The following is a 14,448-nucleotide window of genomic DNA, read 5'->3' as shown; positions in this document are numbered from 1 at the left end:
TACATACAGATCTCATCAACTTATTAGGTACTTTTAAAAGATTAACTACATGTGATTACAAAAATAAATTATCGATTAATGAATTCAAATGTATCGAATCGCAACCCTATTAGTTGTTCACCACATAATGTGTTAAACACTCCAAAGATGTCTATCCACCTTTTTCTTCAGAAATGCCACTAAAGTTAGCTCGCTTCAAACGAGGAAAATTAAACCAAAAACAGAGTTTAGCTGTCATTCTGTGATCTATTTCAGTACTTACAAATATGGTTTGGCCGGTCTACAACTATCAATCAGCATGCTGAGTCCAAGTGCTTTGTGTCTACGTTCCACTGCTGAGCAATGTCTTCTGCAACTTTTCGTGAATCCAAGGAAGCTCCCAACAACCCTCGCTTGGTGAAGCCTACACTGTAGAGTCCATTGTTTCCTTTCCAACTGTTCGGGAATGGTTTTATCGGATAACCATCTTTTTGGCTGAAGAGTTCTTCCTCCTGTCGAGAAGAACCAAAAAGGAATTAGAAAACAAGCACAATCGCACATATATGCTTCTGTGAATTATCAAAATCCACTGTTTTAGACACATATTTTAGATCTTCTGATGTGTAATGTTTTTGAACCATATCCTTTAGAAAAGAGAAATCTGTAAAGAGCAGACTTGACTAATATGAGGCTGTAGTGCAAGTATAGGAACAAGGAACTATAATTCCAACTTCTTGCTAGCTCCCTCATTTTTCGCAAGCTATAACACAGGACTCATATATAGAGTTGCAGCATATTTGCTACCTTGAGCCATGAAGGTACATTGCTTCTGTAACCCGTTGCTAGAATTATTGAATCAAACTCCTCCACTCTTCCATCAACAAACTCTGCACCTTTATTTGTAAATCTTTTTAATCCAGGAACTACCTGTGGAAACCATTCAGAAGAGATACTTAATTAGCAAAGACGTACACAAGTTTATGGATACAGATTTATGATGGATAAATATTTTTCCTAGAAAAGCTATACACTGTACTTTCAGTGCCTTCAATATTCTTATATATTTACACACCCTCGGATTAGCGAAAACGTAGTTCTCAACAAAAGGAAACAAGGCACTATTTGATTTATTTGGATATATATTAGTGGATAAACTCATATATCCATGCAGCAACTCAGTTTTGAAAAAGATTGTAGATTAAGTTGAAATTTTTTGTGGGAATACATAGCACCAACTAAGTTAGGAACATAGCATGAATACAGAACAATTCGAGTAAAAATGAATTGTTAGAGTTTTTGTAAAGACCTTAATATGCCCACTCCTTATTTTAGCTAGAGTACCAACATCTAGGACTGGAGTTTTCCCCGCAGTGTTCTTCATCTCAAACGGACCAATCTTAGGTCTTTTGAACCCCAGTTGTCTTGTATCTCCAAAAATCAACCATGAGCAGAGGAGGAGAAATCTATCGACTAATGGTAGAGGAAGCCATCTAAGCAACCGTATGGAAAGACCAAAAGTGGATAAACCAAGCATTTCCCTAGGCAATATATGCACCTGCAAACAATCAAACATTCACATAAAGGAGTTAGGAAACAAAATAATAAGAATTGTACAAACCGTCTGTGTCATTTATACATAAAGTTAAGAATGACAAGAAGAAAACATATTACCGTATCTCTCACTGATACGGAAGCTTGGGCACCATTATTACATAGGTCCAAGCTAATCTCCATGCCTGAATTACCATTACCAACAACCAAAACTTTTTCTCCTTCAAAATCAGATCCAGCTTTGTACATACTAGTATGCAAGACACGGCCTTGGAAATTTGAAATTTGAGCTATCTCTGGTGTCACAGGCTCTGAATTCTCACCTGTTGCAACAATGAGCCATCGGCAAACAAACTCGGATTTGTTTGTTCGAACCAGCCAGAATCCTATGGTTGAATCATACTCGGCCAATCTAACCTCTTCCTCAAACATGGGCCTGATGGAGAAGTGGTTTTCATATTCCTCTAAGTAGCTTGAAAACTGTTTCTTTGTCGGGTATGTAGGAAACTCCTGAGGGAACTCCATATAAGGTAGTTCGCAAAATTGCTTAGGTAGGTGAAGCGTGAGACGGTCATATGTTCTCAGTTTCCACAGGGATGCTATACATTTTTCTCTTTCGATGACTAATGAGGGCACTCCTTTTTGTTGAAGGCACACTGCAGCGGCCAGCCCAGAAGGTCCAGCACCTATAATCAGTGGTCCTGCAACCCAAACACGCTTCAATTCTTCACTCATTCTGTTGAGTTAAAGAACGTCCAAGTGAGCTAGTTACAACAGGCTTTCTGTTCAAATGTAACTTTCCAGACACAGTATTTTTTCCTATCTTCAAGTGTACTAAGAGAAAGCAAAAGAAAAGAAGAGTAAACAGAGATACTCTGGATTTAATGTCCAACGGATAAAAAATAGCAATAGGTCTGACTTTCCTCTATCACTGCAAGACTGCAACTCAAGCTGGTTATTATGTTTCCAGAATTCCAGTGAGATAACTGAAACTTGTATTTGAGGTAATAAAAGCCGAAAATAGCTATTCTTGTTCAAGAGTAAAGCTGAAATTCTGTATCAGTGCAACTAAAACTGTCTTTTCCAAGTATAATTTCAACTGACAGTATCAAGAACAGGAAAATTAAATAAGGAGTATTGTTGCTAGGAACTAGGCTTAGACAAGTAGTTTTCTCTCTCACCTTATATTCATACCATGTATATATAGTAGAAGTTAAAGAGTTTGAACTTGTTTGCATTCGTCAAAGGTGAAGACTGAAGAGTAAATCAAGAGAAAGATTTTATGATTGATACATTTTCCAACAGGAAGTGGACCCTCTTAGTAAAAAACAGAAAAAGGGGATGAATCTAGAAAAGAGATTTATATCTAAATCTTTCACTTGGTGTGTACAGAGACTACTAGAAATCTTATACCTGAAGATTCTGCCACATTTATTTGAAAACTTACTCGCCTCCCATCCCCAGCCTGTTAGAGTAGGCAAGTTAGGTCTCTCATTCTATAAATGATAGGATCAAGGTAAATGTCGCAAACTATAGATATGTTATGGTGTTCCTGTCTCGCGGTGTTTGAATCTTCACCTCAAATAATTTTCTATGTATGCAAATGCATGTGTCTGTATTCCCCTTAAGAGTATGGAAATCGCAGACGTTATGCAGGTATTGATATAACAAGGGGCAATATGTGTTAAGTAGATTAAGTTGCCAAAACTATCACATCAAAATAATCGTATGATAATTATGCGGTTCCCCCTCTTATTTGAGCAACTTTTGGGTGGTGGGGTGCAATCGCTTATTTAGGTAACCCCCTACCCTTAGATATTGCTTTAAATGATGAGGACAAAAGGAGAGAATGATATCTACGACCTTCAAGGACGACATCTTACAGCAAACTCGTACTTGATTAATTAAGTGCTTTTTCCATGGTGAGATATACAGTGAGTAGTCCATATCAACAAGAAGAGAAGCTTCCAAGCTCAACAACAGAGAGATTGATCGAGTGCCACGTACATAGCCAATACTTCATGTATTTCATGTGGGTTGGCGATGAGGCTGTGATTCAAAAGCACAAATAGAGGAAATAAGACTTAGGCACCAGCTAGTTATAATCCATAATTCAGCAGTTAGGTTTGCAGGGAAAAGGCAACAGTATCAATGAGGCTGCCCATTGAGACATATAACTTGGTGCAAGGATTGCAATGATCTGAGCATATTGCATTTTGAAAAGTATATTGTAATAATGACAATGCAGAAAGAGGTAACCAAATGATACGCTTAAGATATGTTGTTGCAATTATTTTCAAAAGAAACCGATATGTAGATACTTAAAGCACGTACGTCATGCACTCATGCACGTATTCGTATCCAATCTTTTGGGGAGTGCATCCTTTTAGTTTCGGATATCCAGAGCTATTCACTAGTATACTAAGATAGTTTTATCAAATGCTGATCTTACATGTAAACAAGATCTAAATCTTCAGAAGGTGGAAGAATGTACACACAATCCATGGAAGGTGACAACATCACAACAGTGTGTTAATTATCTTTTCACTGTAGCACTCTGTACAAAACCAATGTAAGCATTATAGAGAAGCTAGATTTGCTGGTTCATCAATATAGTTGTAAGTATACTTGGTGAAATAATACTGTTAAAGGTCTTATTAGGTTCTAATTAACTCAGAGACTGATCTGATACAGACATGCACATGCAGTCTTTACTGATATTACCAAATGAGGTCCAGCCATTCTGGTATTAGGAATTCAGCTGTTGTTTTCAAACCGAACCTAATACAGCTGCAATTTCCATTAACTTTCCTCGAAACATAATATGTTTACATAAAAACAAGGTTAGATTTTCCCAGAATTTTTTTCATATACTTTTTAAAAAAGAGACGAGATTTTTATTTGCTGTATCAAATTATTGATATCCATAATCACTCATATCCAACTAAAAGCAGGTATCTCCTAACATAGCTTTTCCTAAATCAAAGGTTAACCAAGTATGCCATACCGAAACAAGTGCATTTCAGTACACCTAATATGAGTACTAATCTGTGGTTTCCACTTTCCAATTAACTACGAATCACAATCCATTTTTTAGCTCAAGAAAGCTTTGTGAAAACTGAAAATGATTGCATTTAGTCCAAATATCGTAAAATTCTATTTTTCTTTGCGAATCCCTTGAACGTTGAACTTCATGATTCTACCCACTAAGATATTTCAGTGATGTTAATACTACTTCGTTTCGAAACCATCTACTTCTAGTTTCGAGTAACTAGAATAATCATTATTCAACTCTTCAAACGGAACCACCAAGAGGTATCCTTTCTTATACATACCTGACTCGCTAAAACATATACTGTGTATCTTCAACTGCCGCAAAAGACTGCATTCTGGTCATTTTGTAATCGTTTCTGACTTTAATAGGAGAATCGTTATTTGCACCGAGATAAAAAAAATAAGCACCAGACTAGAGTTAAATCGGTAAACAAAATATAGGATCGAATGGGGAGAATCTCTAACTACCTTTTAAAGTTCAAAATTGCTTGTGATTTGTGATACAATTATACAACATGGTTTTCTCTTTCATGGTACTGTGTTCTTCGCCACCAACCTAAAGTAATAGTGTATCAGAAATTAGGAAAACTTATAACAGTGATATAATATGACAATTTTTGCCCAGATGCCTCCGAAACAATTTAACGCCATTTTAGTGATAATAATCATCCAAAGGACCAGCTGGGGCCAGCATGAGTTTCACTTCTGGCTGACGATAGATGTCACTTTAACATATCCAGTAAAACTACAGGGATCCTTTCCTTGATTATAAGATCATCAGTGTTTCTATTCTACAAGAATTTCTTGGTTCTTTAAAAACACTTCACTGACGAATTCCTATTAGCTATAGAAACAGAGTGGGCAGTAAAAGATTATAGAACTATAGAAGTAACCCAACCCATCTCTGCTCTCTGCCTTTCCTAACATAGGCCTTAGCTTTCAAAACATCACCCTTCTCAACTGGCTGATGACGGAGGTGGTGGCGGCATAGAATTGGGGGGTGGAGGTGGTGGCATGGACATCTGAGGTGGAGGGAGGGGCCTTCCAGCCAGTTGCTGTGGGGGTGGGGGTGGCCGCCAAGTAGGTGGTGGTACACCCATCCCCATTGGTGGTGGCAGGGGCCTTGAGTAATTCATTGTTACCTGTGGAGGTGGAGGTGGTTGCATATTAGGCGGAGGCGGCCTGTATTGCTGAGGTGGTGGAAGTGCCATTCCATGTGGTGCATTCATTTGACCCTGCGGATGACCTGGCCAAGAAGGTGGCCCTCCCATCTGCATAGGAGGTGGAAAAGCTCCACTTTGCGGGACTGGTAGACGAGGGGGTGGAATCTGGCCCAGTGGAATAGAACTGGTTGAAAAGGGGCGTGGAGGTATAGGTGCACCAATTGTACCATTGGACTGAGGACCAGGAGCAAGTGTAGGTGGTCCACTTGCAAATAAAGTGTGAGGCCTGTTCTTCTGTACAGGATTGCTTGCAGCCAAGACCCTCTCTGCAATTCATAAATCATATATATGAGAAATGTTGTTCACCGAATCAGAGAGGTCACCAAAGCCAGGCTGCCCATAGACACTTGTAAAAGCAAAAAATTGCCAGCTAAAAAGATAAAGACTGTGGCTAACCACAGATTTTTGCAGCAAAATCCACATACCTGCTGGAGTACCGTGACGCTCCCCTTTGGTATCTTTCTTATATGCATAGGACACAGTTATTTGACGGTTGCAAAGATATTGACCATTCATGGCCTGCAGAGACAGAAATATCTCAGAAGTCAGTGAGCAAATCCTTTTTCACCAAAAGCAACAAGATTATGGTTGAGTCAAGCAAGTGTCTCGTGGTCTCCAGTTACAATACATCAAAGAAGACTTGGTATGGGTAAACTTTAGCAAAAAGTTTCTTCTTTTTTTGTTCAGAGAAAAAATAAATAAAAAAAGCTTAAACGAAAAAGAAATAGTTTTAAAAAGAGAGGTGATCTAAACCCAATTGCTTATCAGCTTGCTCTCAAGTCCCACTCATGCAATTCAGTGTCACATGGAACCTAAACACAAAAAAGAAATACACACAGAAATTACAAGGCCACCTATAAAGCAAGGAATCTACCTCAATAGCTGCGTCAGATGTCTCAAAGGAATCATAACTAATAAAGCCAAAACCACGGGAATTGCCACTCTCAGGATCTCTCATAATCTGAATTAAGGAGAACAAAGATATCAAAAATAGAAACATATAAAGAAGAAGAAGAGGATATTACAGAGTGCAGAGACACCTGATCTCCTCAAACATCAATTCATTACAAAAAAACAATGACAGTTGAACAGTAGAATGATGCTCATATGTGCAAAAAGCGCCAAATAAAGTGAACACGCCATTTAATTGGCAGCCTAGAAGATCTCCAGGACTAAAACCAGACACTCACAGGATAATCCTAATTAATAAGATGGCAACTTGATAAGCGACGGTGGCAAAAATGAAAAATGCAAGATCTAACTTCATGGGTACTACCGTACTACAGGCATTTCCTAGTGCCTACACTCAAGGAAGTTGTGCTATGATGCCCAAATCTCTTTTACCACAACAATTACATTGAGAAATATAAAATATGCATGTGCAGGAGTAGCATTTGCAATTCAAATCTCTGTAACGTGTGTTTTAAGTTATTAAATAGTACTTTATTAAACTTGTAAAGCACGTAGATACTGGGTTTAAGCTCAGCTGCTAACAATGTTAAGGGTTTTTTTTTTCTTTTGATCGGTAAAATGAGAATTTATATTAATAAAGAAAAACTATTACACAAAAGATGAGATATCCTACAAATACAAGAAACAAAAAGAAAGTTAAACTAAGAGATTAGGAGATGATCCTATAAAACCCTCTCTTTGTTTTGGCTAGAGCCTTAACCAAAAGATACTTAGAAAGAACTACTAGTTACACTTATTATAAGATCAGATACAGTAATAGCAAGAGAACCTTGGGATTTGTGACAATGACTCCAAATGCATTGAAAGTGTCATACAGAAGCTTTTCATCAACATCCTGCAATAGAAAACAAAGTAAGTTTCAGATGTAAAAAAACTGTAGGAAAAGAAATTAATACACTAGCATCTTACAGGATCAAGATTTCCAACAAAAAGGTTGGCTCCAACATCCAAGCTTTTTTTGTCTTGGGAAGCCTGCAAGAAAAGAAAAACGATACTTAGAAATGCAGTGGTGTCACAAAATGTCGAGAAGAAATAACCATAGTTGGAAAACTAATACCCATAAACACCATGGACTTGACAAATTTCAAACAAATTGGTTGCATCATGGCACAAAATCAAGATGGCGAGTCAGAAACTTGTCAGCAAATCAAAAAATGGGAATGCTACTAAGTTAAGCGTATGCATATAAGTTCGGCCTAAGAGGCTAAGAGGCCAACACATATCTCAAGGTTATCATAGTTGCTGATTGCTAAACCAAATTTCCAATTAGACGTTGTTAAATATGAAAAGGGTTGGCTATTGACGTTCCACAAATGCCAACATTGGGTATCTTCTGTACTTATCACAAAGCTAATTCTAAACACCACATCGTATATTGAGGTTGATCAGATGTTCCACATATCCAAAGTTAGGCATCGAATGTAGCACAGGTCCTGAATACTAAAAAGAGATCAAACATGTTCAGAAGATTATTATTTGTGACTCAAGCCTTGATGGGAAGCATAGAAACTTTCTTTTCAAGTGTCCAGCTAAACAGCAGAGGTACTTTATAAATGAAAACCCTTTATAGCGTTGTAATCTATTTGAAAATTAAAAAATAATACAATTAAAAAATAAATATATATAAGTATATATCAAATAACAAACTATAGAAGACATTTTTCATTTCCAGATGATATTATGAAAGAGTAAGAGGACAGCAAGAGAAAAGGGTTTTAAAAATGTAATAAGTGAGACATCGTAATATGAAATACGTGCATTTGAACAGGTACAAACCAATATTTCATCAGACTACCCAATATACATGAACAATAAGCTCGTTAGGAGAACAGTACCTTATTTACTCGTATTGGCTTCCCATAGAGTTTAATCATGTTAAGAACCTTAATCGCCTGCGTCCAAAACACGTCTACATTACTAAACCAAACGCAAAAAAAAAAAAACAAGTCGGCAAGGAAACAACAACTAAAACTTACATAGTCAGCATCTTCTTCACTGCGAAACTCGACAAATCCATATCCTTGATGGAGATTTGTCACTCTATCTTTAGGTACATATACATTTACTGAAAAACAATTATTACTAAACAATAGTTAAACCAGCCTTCTATCCTAGTCAAATTCATAAGTGAATGAGAGAGAGAGAGATAGAATGGGACTGACCAACGGGGCCGGCTTGAACAAATAACTCCCAAAGCAACTCTTCAGAGACCTGTTTGAGAAAACAATTAGAAAGTGAAAGCTAAGTGTTTGAAGAAAAGGCTAAAAGAAAGAAAGTAGTATGGTTATTAGTACCTGAGGATCTAGATTACCAACGTAAGCAGTGGCATCTTGGTTTCTTTCGGCAGAGTGTTGACCTAATAAATTGGCTCCTACTCCCGGTGCTATTCGGGTCGTCATCTCTTTTCTTCTCTTATTTGCTTCACTTTAGAGGATTTGGTTTTCAAGTTTCGCTCTCGTATATACGGTTTGTTATTCGATATGTCGATCAAAAGTCTTAATTTTACCTTTTTACACCCATTTATTTATGAGGTTTGCTTCCATGCACAGGCATTCCAATATGCACTAATCTCAGCCCCACATCTATTTTTGTTGGGAAATCCATGATCCAATACAAACTTGTTAACCAGATAAACTGATTTGGAAAAAAAACAAATACATGAAATACCAAATTTATCCAAAAACTAATCCAACCTAATAACCATCGTGGAAATTAAAAAGTGAAATAAATACTTCACTATTTATTTCGGGCTGGTTCGAAAAAAAAACAAAAACAGTTAGCACCAAATTCTCATACTCTTTTCGGGTTCATCTCCACTAAACTATCGAGTTCATCTCCATTGTTTTCTTTTCTCACTATCTTCCAAGAGAAATTTTCTGCATTTCAAACTCTGGATTAGGCATCTCTCAAATACTCCTTCAATACTCCTTCAAGTTTGGATATGAATATTTAGTAATTTAGGCTTAGTTCATGAAATTTTTCTATGGATTGATTAGTGAATTAGTATCTAGTTTCAAAATATATGTTATTTACATATGGTGGTGTTTGGTCTTCAATGGCAAACACAAGTTTTTTACATGTATATTTTGGTTCAATGGTTTACTTATCTTGCTTGTTTATGACTTTCACACATATATCATGGTTTCCTCTATATAAATGCACCGATGCCATCAGAATCCGCAATTAAATGTGCTAGGCGAGAGTAGTACTATCTACTAAGGCTAAGAGCAATGATCGCTCAGAGGCTCGCTTCTCTGTCTCCTTATCTTAGTTCCTCAGTTTTTCAAGAGCAGTTTTTCCCTCTCAAGTTTTGTGCATCCATCTATAATATTAGTACAAACTCTTAGACTAAAGTAGGTTCAATTCAAACTCTAAAAACACGTATAAACAATTGAGAATGTAGACTGTAATCACGTACAACTTTATTTTCATGGCTGAAGTGTTGCAATAGTGCAATCAACAAAGGATAGTTTCATAACTTGATGATTCGAAATGGTCCTTTTTGGATAATATGTATAAGAGGCAATTGAATCCTTCTATTGTAAGGACGGTTAGTTATATTTAATCTACTTTGTAACATTAGCTTTGTCCATTGGAATGAAAATACAAAAATTGTTTTTCTCAAGAGATTTTTACCTTTTATTCTTGAAACAACCAACTTAACTGCCTTCAGAAGTGCCAAACTTTTTAAGAGCATAATGTTTTTGCATAGGGATTGTACTAGATGCACTAGTTATATGGAGATCACGTACACAACACAGTCTTCACCTAAAAGTGTACTAGTTAAGCAGTTAAACTAATTTACTTTCATCCTGATATCATTGCTAACATTGTTAGTCGATCCTATAATTTTAGTGGCACACATGACACATGCAAGAGCAGAAACAATCCTTGAGACCAAAGAAATTGAATTGTCAGTTTTTTCTGGCATAAATGTAAAAAAAAAAATGATGTTGGAACAGTATTACCTCCTCCTTTCTAGTTCTGGAATCACATCTTGAAAGAACTATAGTACTATACAACGTAATAACGAGAAAAGTACTAATAGTTTATAAGTAGATTCCTGGCCTGGCCGAATTGCCAATTATGTAGGTATTCTACTCCTTAAAAATTGAAATTGATCAAATTTTCAATACTAGGATTCAAGACATGTAAATATTGAGCTCCATAAAGGGAGTTTAATCACATATTGAACTTGCTTATCTTCTTATGTCACATAATAAGGGGAGTTTAATTTTACTGCTAGTTTCTTTTGACTTGCTTCCGTTGCTTAAATTATCGTTATGCATTACTCACCTTCACATTTTGTCCCTTCATGACACAAAGGTGAATATTTTAATTGTTTATTTGTGAACCTAAAATGTTATTGTCTATTTTATTTTTTATTTTAAAATGAAATTTTAACTTCAAATTAATGTTGTTTCACGTGTATGCTCTTTATTTGTTGTTTATTTTATTTTCCATTTATAGTGTAAGAAGTAATAAATGCATATTTATATTATAGTGATCAAGTGATGATGGATATCTCTAATGAAGACGGAGATTGGGCTACAAATATGTGTAATGACGCATGTCCGTATGAGGAAAGTGACTCTTCAGACACTGAAATAAATGTTGTGGAAGGTTCAACCAATGTGAGTTTGGAAGACGAAAATGAATCAGATGACCATAGCGTTAGTGAAATTGAAGATTTTGAAGGACACTCAAACGAAGCAGATGCAAGAAGTGAACAAACTAATGAGAATGATTTCAATCTATTCAGTGGTAAGTTGAGAAATTGGGAATTGACAAAAACCTGGATGATGCAGGTATCTCGGTTAGCTTAGTCAAAATTAAAAAAAGATCTCTTTTTTGGAGTATAGCGGTTTCTTTGTATTTTTCACCTATACTGGGTAGTTCTTACCCTGGAAACCCCATTAAATTGTTAGGCTCTCCGGGAAGAGCTGGGTTCTGCAGATCGTAGAGCAGAAAAAGAACGTGCAGCACACAATGCTACCAAAATGGTCAAATCTCTACCATTGTTTTCATAATTTTTCAAATATTTTAGTCTGTTATTTGCCTGATGTCTTATCCTTTGAATAAGCAGACGGCTATGGAAAGGAGGTGAGCTTAGAACATTGAGCTGTTGAGGCATCTACAACCCTCGATAGGGTGCAGGTATCATTGAAAGGGAAACCAATTTGAAGGAGTGTGATCAGGTCATACCACATCAGTGTAATCCTTGTAGCCAAATGCGTATGGGAATTGAAAGCTAAAAAGTGAATGGCAGGCATTTTGTATTGTTGACGTGTTGCATATTACTCACAATATTGAATCATTTTGATTTTGGTACCAGATTTTATGTTGTTAACTTGTTATATACTTGGAATAAAATCAATTCAATATGGTTGGGTTTTATGCGTTGATGTGGGTCTTGTAAGTGGTCAATGTCTTATGCTTATAGATTTGGAAACACAAGTTTTCACTTTTTAGGGTGCAATTGAAAGAGCATCAATATTTTTTTTTCATTCTAGTAACTGATTTGGAACAGATGTGGAGCGTTCTGAATTTTTCATTTGGAATAGATTTAATGTGTTCCCCAATTTTTATTTGAAACTGTTGTAAAGGGTCCCAACACAACTTTATCACATACTGCATCCGTTCCAAATTGTAGAACAGGATTAAGCAAAAGATTTATGGACACCACATCCTATCCCAACACCACATCCCATCCCATGTAGCGCTCTGTAGTCATGTTCCATACTTCTGGGCTCAAAGGAATCCCTCTAACAAAAATAAGATGTTAGTTAGGCATTGCACTCTGTACCAGTTAGAAGATGCATGGGTGATGTTACCTGTTTTCCCAACTAGCATTCAACTCTAAGTAATACAAGTAATACACCCACTTCAATCTACTATACTATCCATTTCTTTTAAAGCCTATTCAAATAGCAACTTATTTAGAAATCTTATATAGCTCCAGTGGCAAACCAACAGAAACACTCCAGATCTTCTTATAAGTAATTCAAACTACATACTAAGATACACCCAAATCAAGATGAGCATCTCGTGTTGTAGTAGACACCACAGGCCAAATGTAGCCTCACAAATCCACTGAGCAATCTGAAATTGCTATGAGAGAGGTCTGTTCTTCAATTTTCCTAATTTCCAGGTTTATCTGTTGGTGGTTGACGGTTAAGGAAGAAGAACTAACAAGCAGGTGTAAGGAATACTGTAGCATATGCACCACGTATGGAAGTACTCTAATCAAGGAACAAAGCAGTGAGGTTGAAGTGAAGTCTAAGAAAAACACACTACACCAGATAATAGACAAGGTCATCCAGTGGCACGCAGTACATAATAGTATAATACACAGAGCAAGATCAAAGCTTTCGATGGAGGGTGATCAATAACAAAAAGTAATGAATTGACTTTGTAATACTTTCATCAAAATTATTCTCTAGTTTACAATTCTTCCTAAGAGTATAATTGGAACCAATCCTCTAATAATGGAAATTCCCACGACTATATGCTAATCTAACATAAACTTTTATGATAAAAAGGTGTAGTAACCTTCATTATTTCTTTTATCCGACAAACTGATATCTTCGAACTGAATGCTAATAAGCACAAATCCGACATTCTATCAAAATCGAAGCATGACGACACAAGAAGCTTGATGGTTAATAAGTGAATCCGTGGCCCCCTCTATGCTCTCTAGGTAAACCTTAACGTCAACTGTTATACAAGCTACACCAGTAACCAACAAGAACCAGCTCAACTCAAAAGTATGCCGAAACAAAACAATGGAATTAATAGAATAATAATATTATAGAGAAATATTTTACCAAGCTATATCAGGGAAACCAAGGGGATGTATCATAGGCTATTTCTAATAACCCTTGGGATCACATGTAAGATCCCTCACAATTCAGAGAATGGATGAAGTGTACAAAACTTGGAGATCATTTCACGTTAAAGATTTAATGCACTAATGCATCATCATCATCATCACCACATAGCTTACGCAAAAGATGCATCAAAATTTTGAGTACTTGTTTTTATATAAAAGACGACCATATTACGAGTTATAGATGTTCAAAGCAGTATGTTAGCATATCAGTGCATCATCAATATTTCGACTACCTGTTTTTATATGAAAAACGAGTATATACAAGGCAGTAAGTGTTAGCATATCAGAGACAAACAACATGCTATCGATACAAACACTAAATTGAAGAGCTGTATCTTAATGAAAATAATATATTTACTAAAAAATGCTAATAAATGCCCATAATAGCTTCTAACATACTCTGTATATGACAAACTATTATGTAGATTTCCATTAGTGCACCTATCTTGAATTGCCTCTAATTACTTCCAATAAGATCTCATCTATGTATATTGCTAAAAAAAATTACTTCGCAAGAAATTTTCAATATTCCATTTTTTTTCATAGGATGACCAGACATTACCGAAGGAATCCATCTGCTGAAAAAACAAATGCTATCGAAAGTGCGCACTCACCTACAAGGTACAAGTAAAACCATATTTGACTAAGACTTTGTATAATCATAGAATGACATTTAGTACTAACTACTAAGAAATAAAATACATAATGAATGGCCATGAACACCATTAATCATTATACACATAACAAAGTCGAAGCTCAGATTTATAAAGTGTCCAA

General features: G+C 36.1%; 2 protein-coding genes across 5 annotated transcripts; both read right to left on the bottom strand.

Moving 5' to 3' along the window:
* Positions 1-213: 213 nt before the first annotated feature.
* LOC147514630 (indole-3-pyruvate monooxygenase YUCCA2-like) lies at positions 214-4,964 on the bottom strand. 4 transcript variants are annotated; one of them, XM_086584391.1, is made up of 7 exons: positions 4,866-4,964; positions 3,394-3,579; positions 2,944-2,995; positions 1,651-2,231; positions 1,286-1,534; positions 784-906; positions 214-491 (listed from the first exon to the last, which is right to left on the bottom strand). In XM_086584391.1, exons 2-7 carry the CDS (start codon positions 3,475-3,477, stop codon positions 294-296), a joined length of 1,287 nt encoding a protein of 428 aa, XP_086440517.1. In that variant the 5' UTR covers positions 3,478-3,579; positions 4,866-4,964; the 3' UTR covers positions 214-293. The 4 variants fall into 4 exon arrangements, with proteins under 4 accessions (XP_086440517.1, XP_086440510.1, XP_086440530.1 ...); XM_086584384.1 differs by having other exon boundaries at positions 3,983-4,873; XM_086584404.1 differs by having other exon boundaries at positions 1,651-2,266; positions 3,394-4,873.
* Positions 4,965-5,009: 45 nt separating this feature from the next.
* On the bottom strand, positions 5,010-9,271 carry EMB2444 (RNA-binding (RRM/RBD/RNP motifs) family protein). The gene is made up of 9 exons (XM_086584415.1): positions 9,074-9,271; positions 8,942-8,990; positions 8,756-8,844; positions 8,615-8,671; positions 7,689-7,751; positions 7,549-7,614; positions 6,682-6,768; positions 6,233-6,326; positions 5,010-6,073 (listed from the first exon to the last, which is right to left on the bottom strand). Exons 1-9 carry the CDS (start codon positions 9,176-9,178, stop codon positions 5,541-5,543), a joined length of 1,143 nt encoding a protein of 380 aa, XP_086440541.1. The 5' UTR covers positions 9,179-9,271; the 3' UTR covers positions 5,010-5,540.
* Between the last annotated feature and the right edge of the window lie 5,177 nt (positions 9,272-14,448).

Source organism: Coptis chinensis, chromosome 2, assembly GCF_015680905.1.
Source record: "Coptis chinensis isolate HL-2020 chromosome 2, ASM1568090v1, whole genome shotgun sequence".
NCBI classification, from domain to species: Eukaryota; Viridiplantae; Streptophyta; class Magnoliopsida; order Ranunculales; family Ranunculaceae; genus Coptis; species Coptis chinensis.
This window is presented reverse-complemented; position numbering and strand designations above follow the sequence as displayed.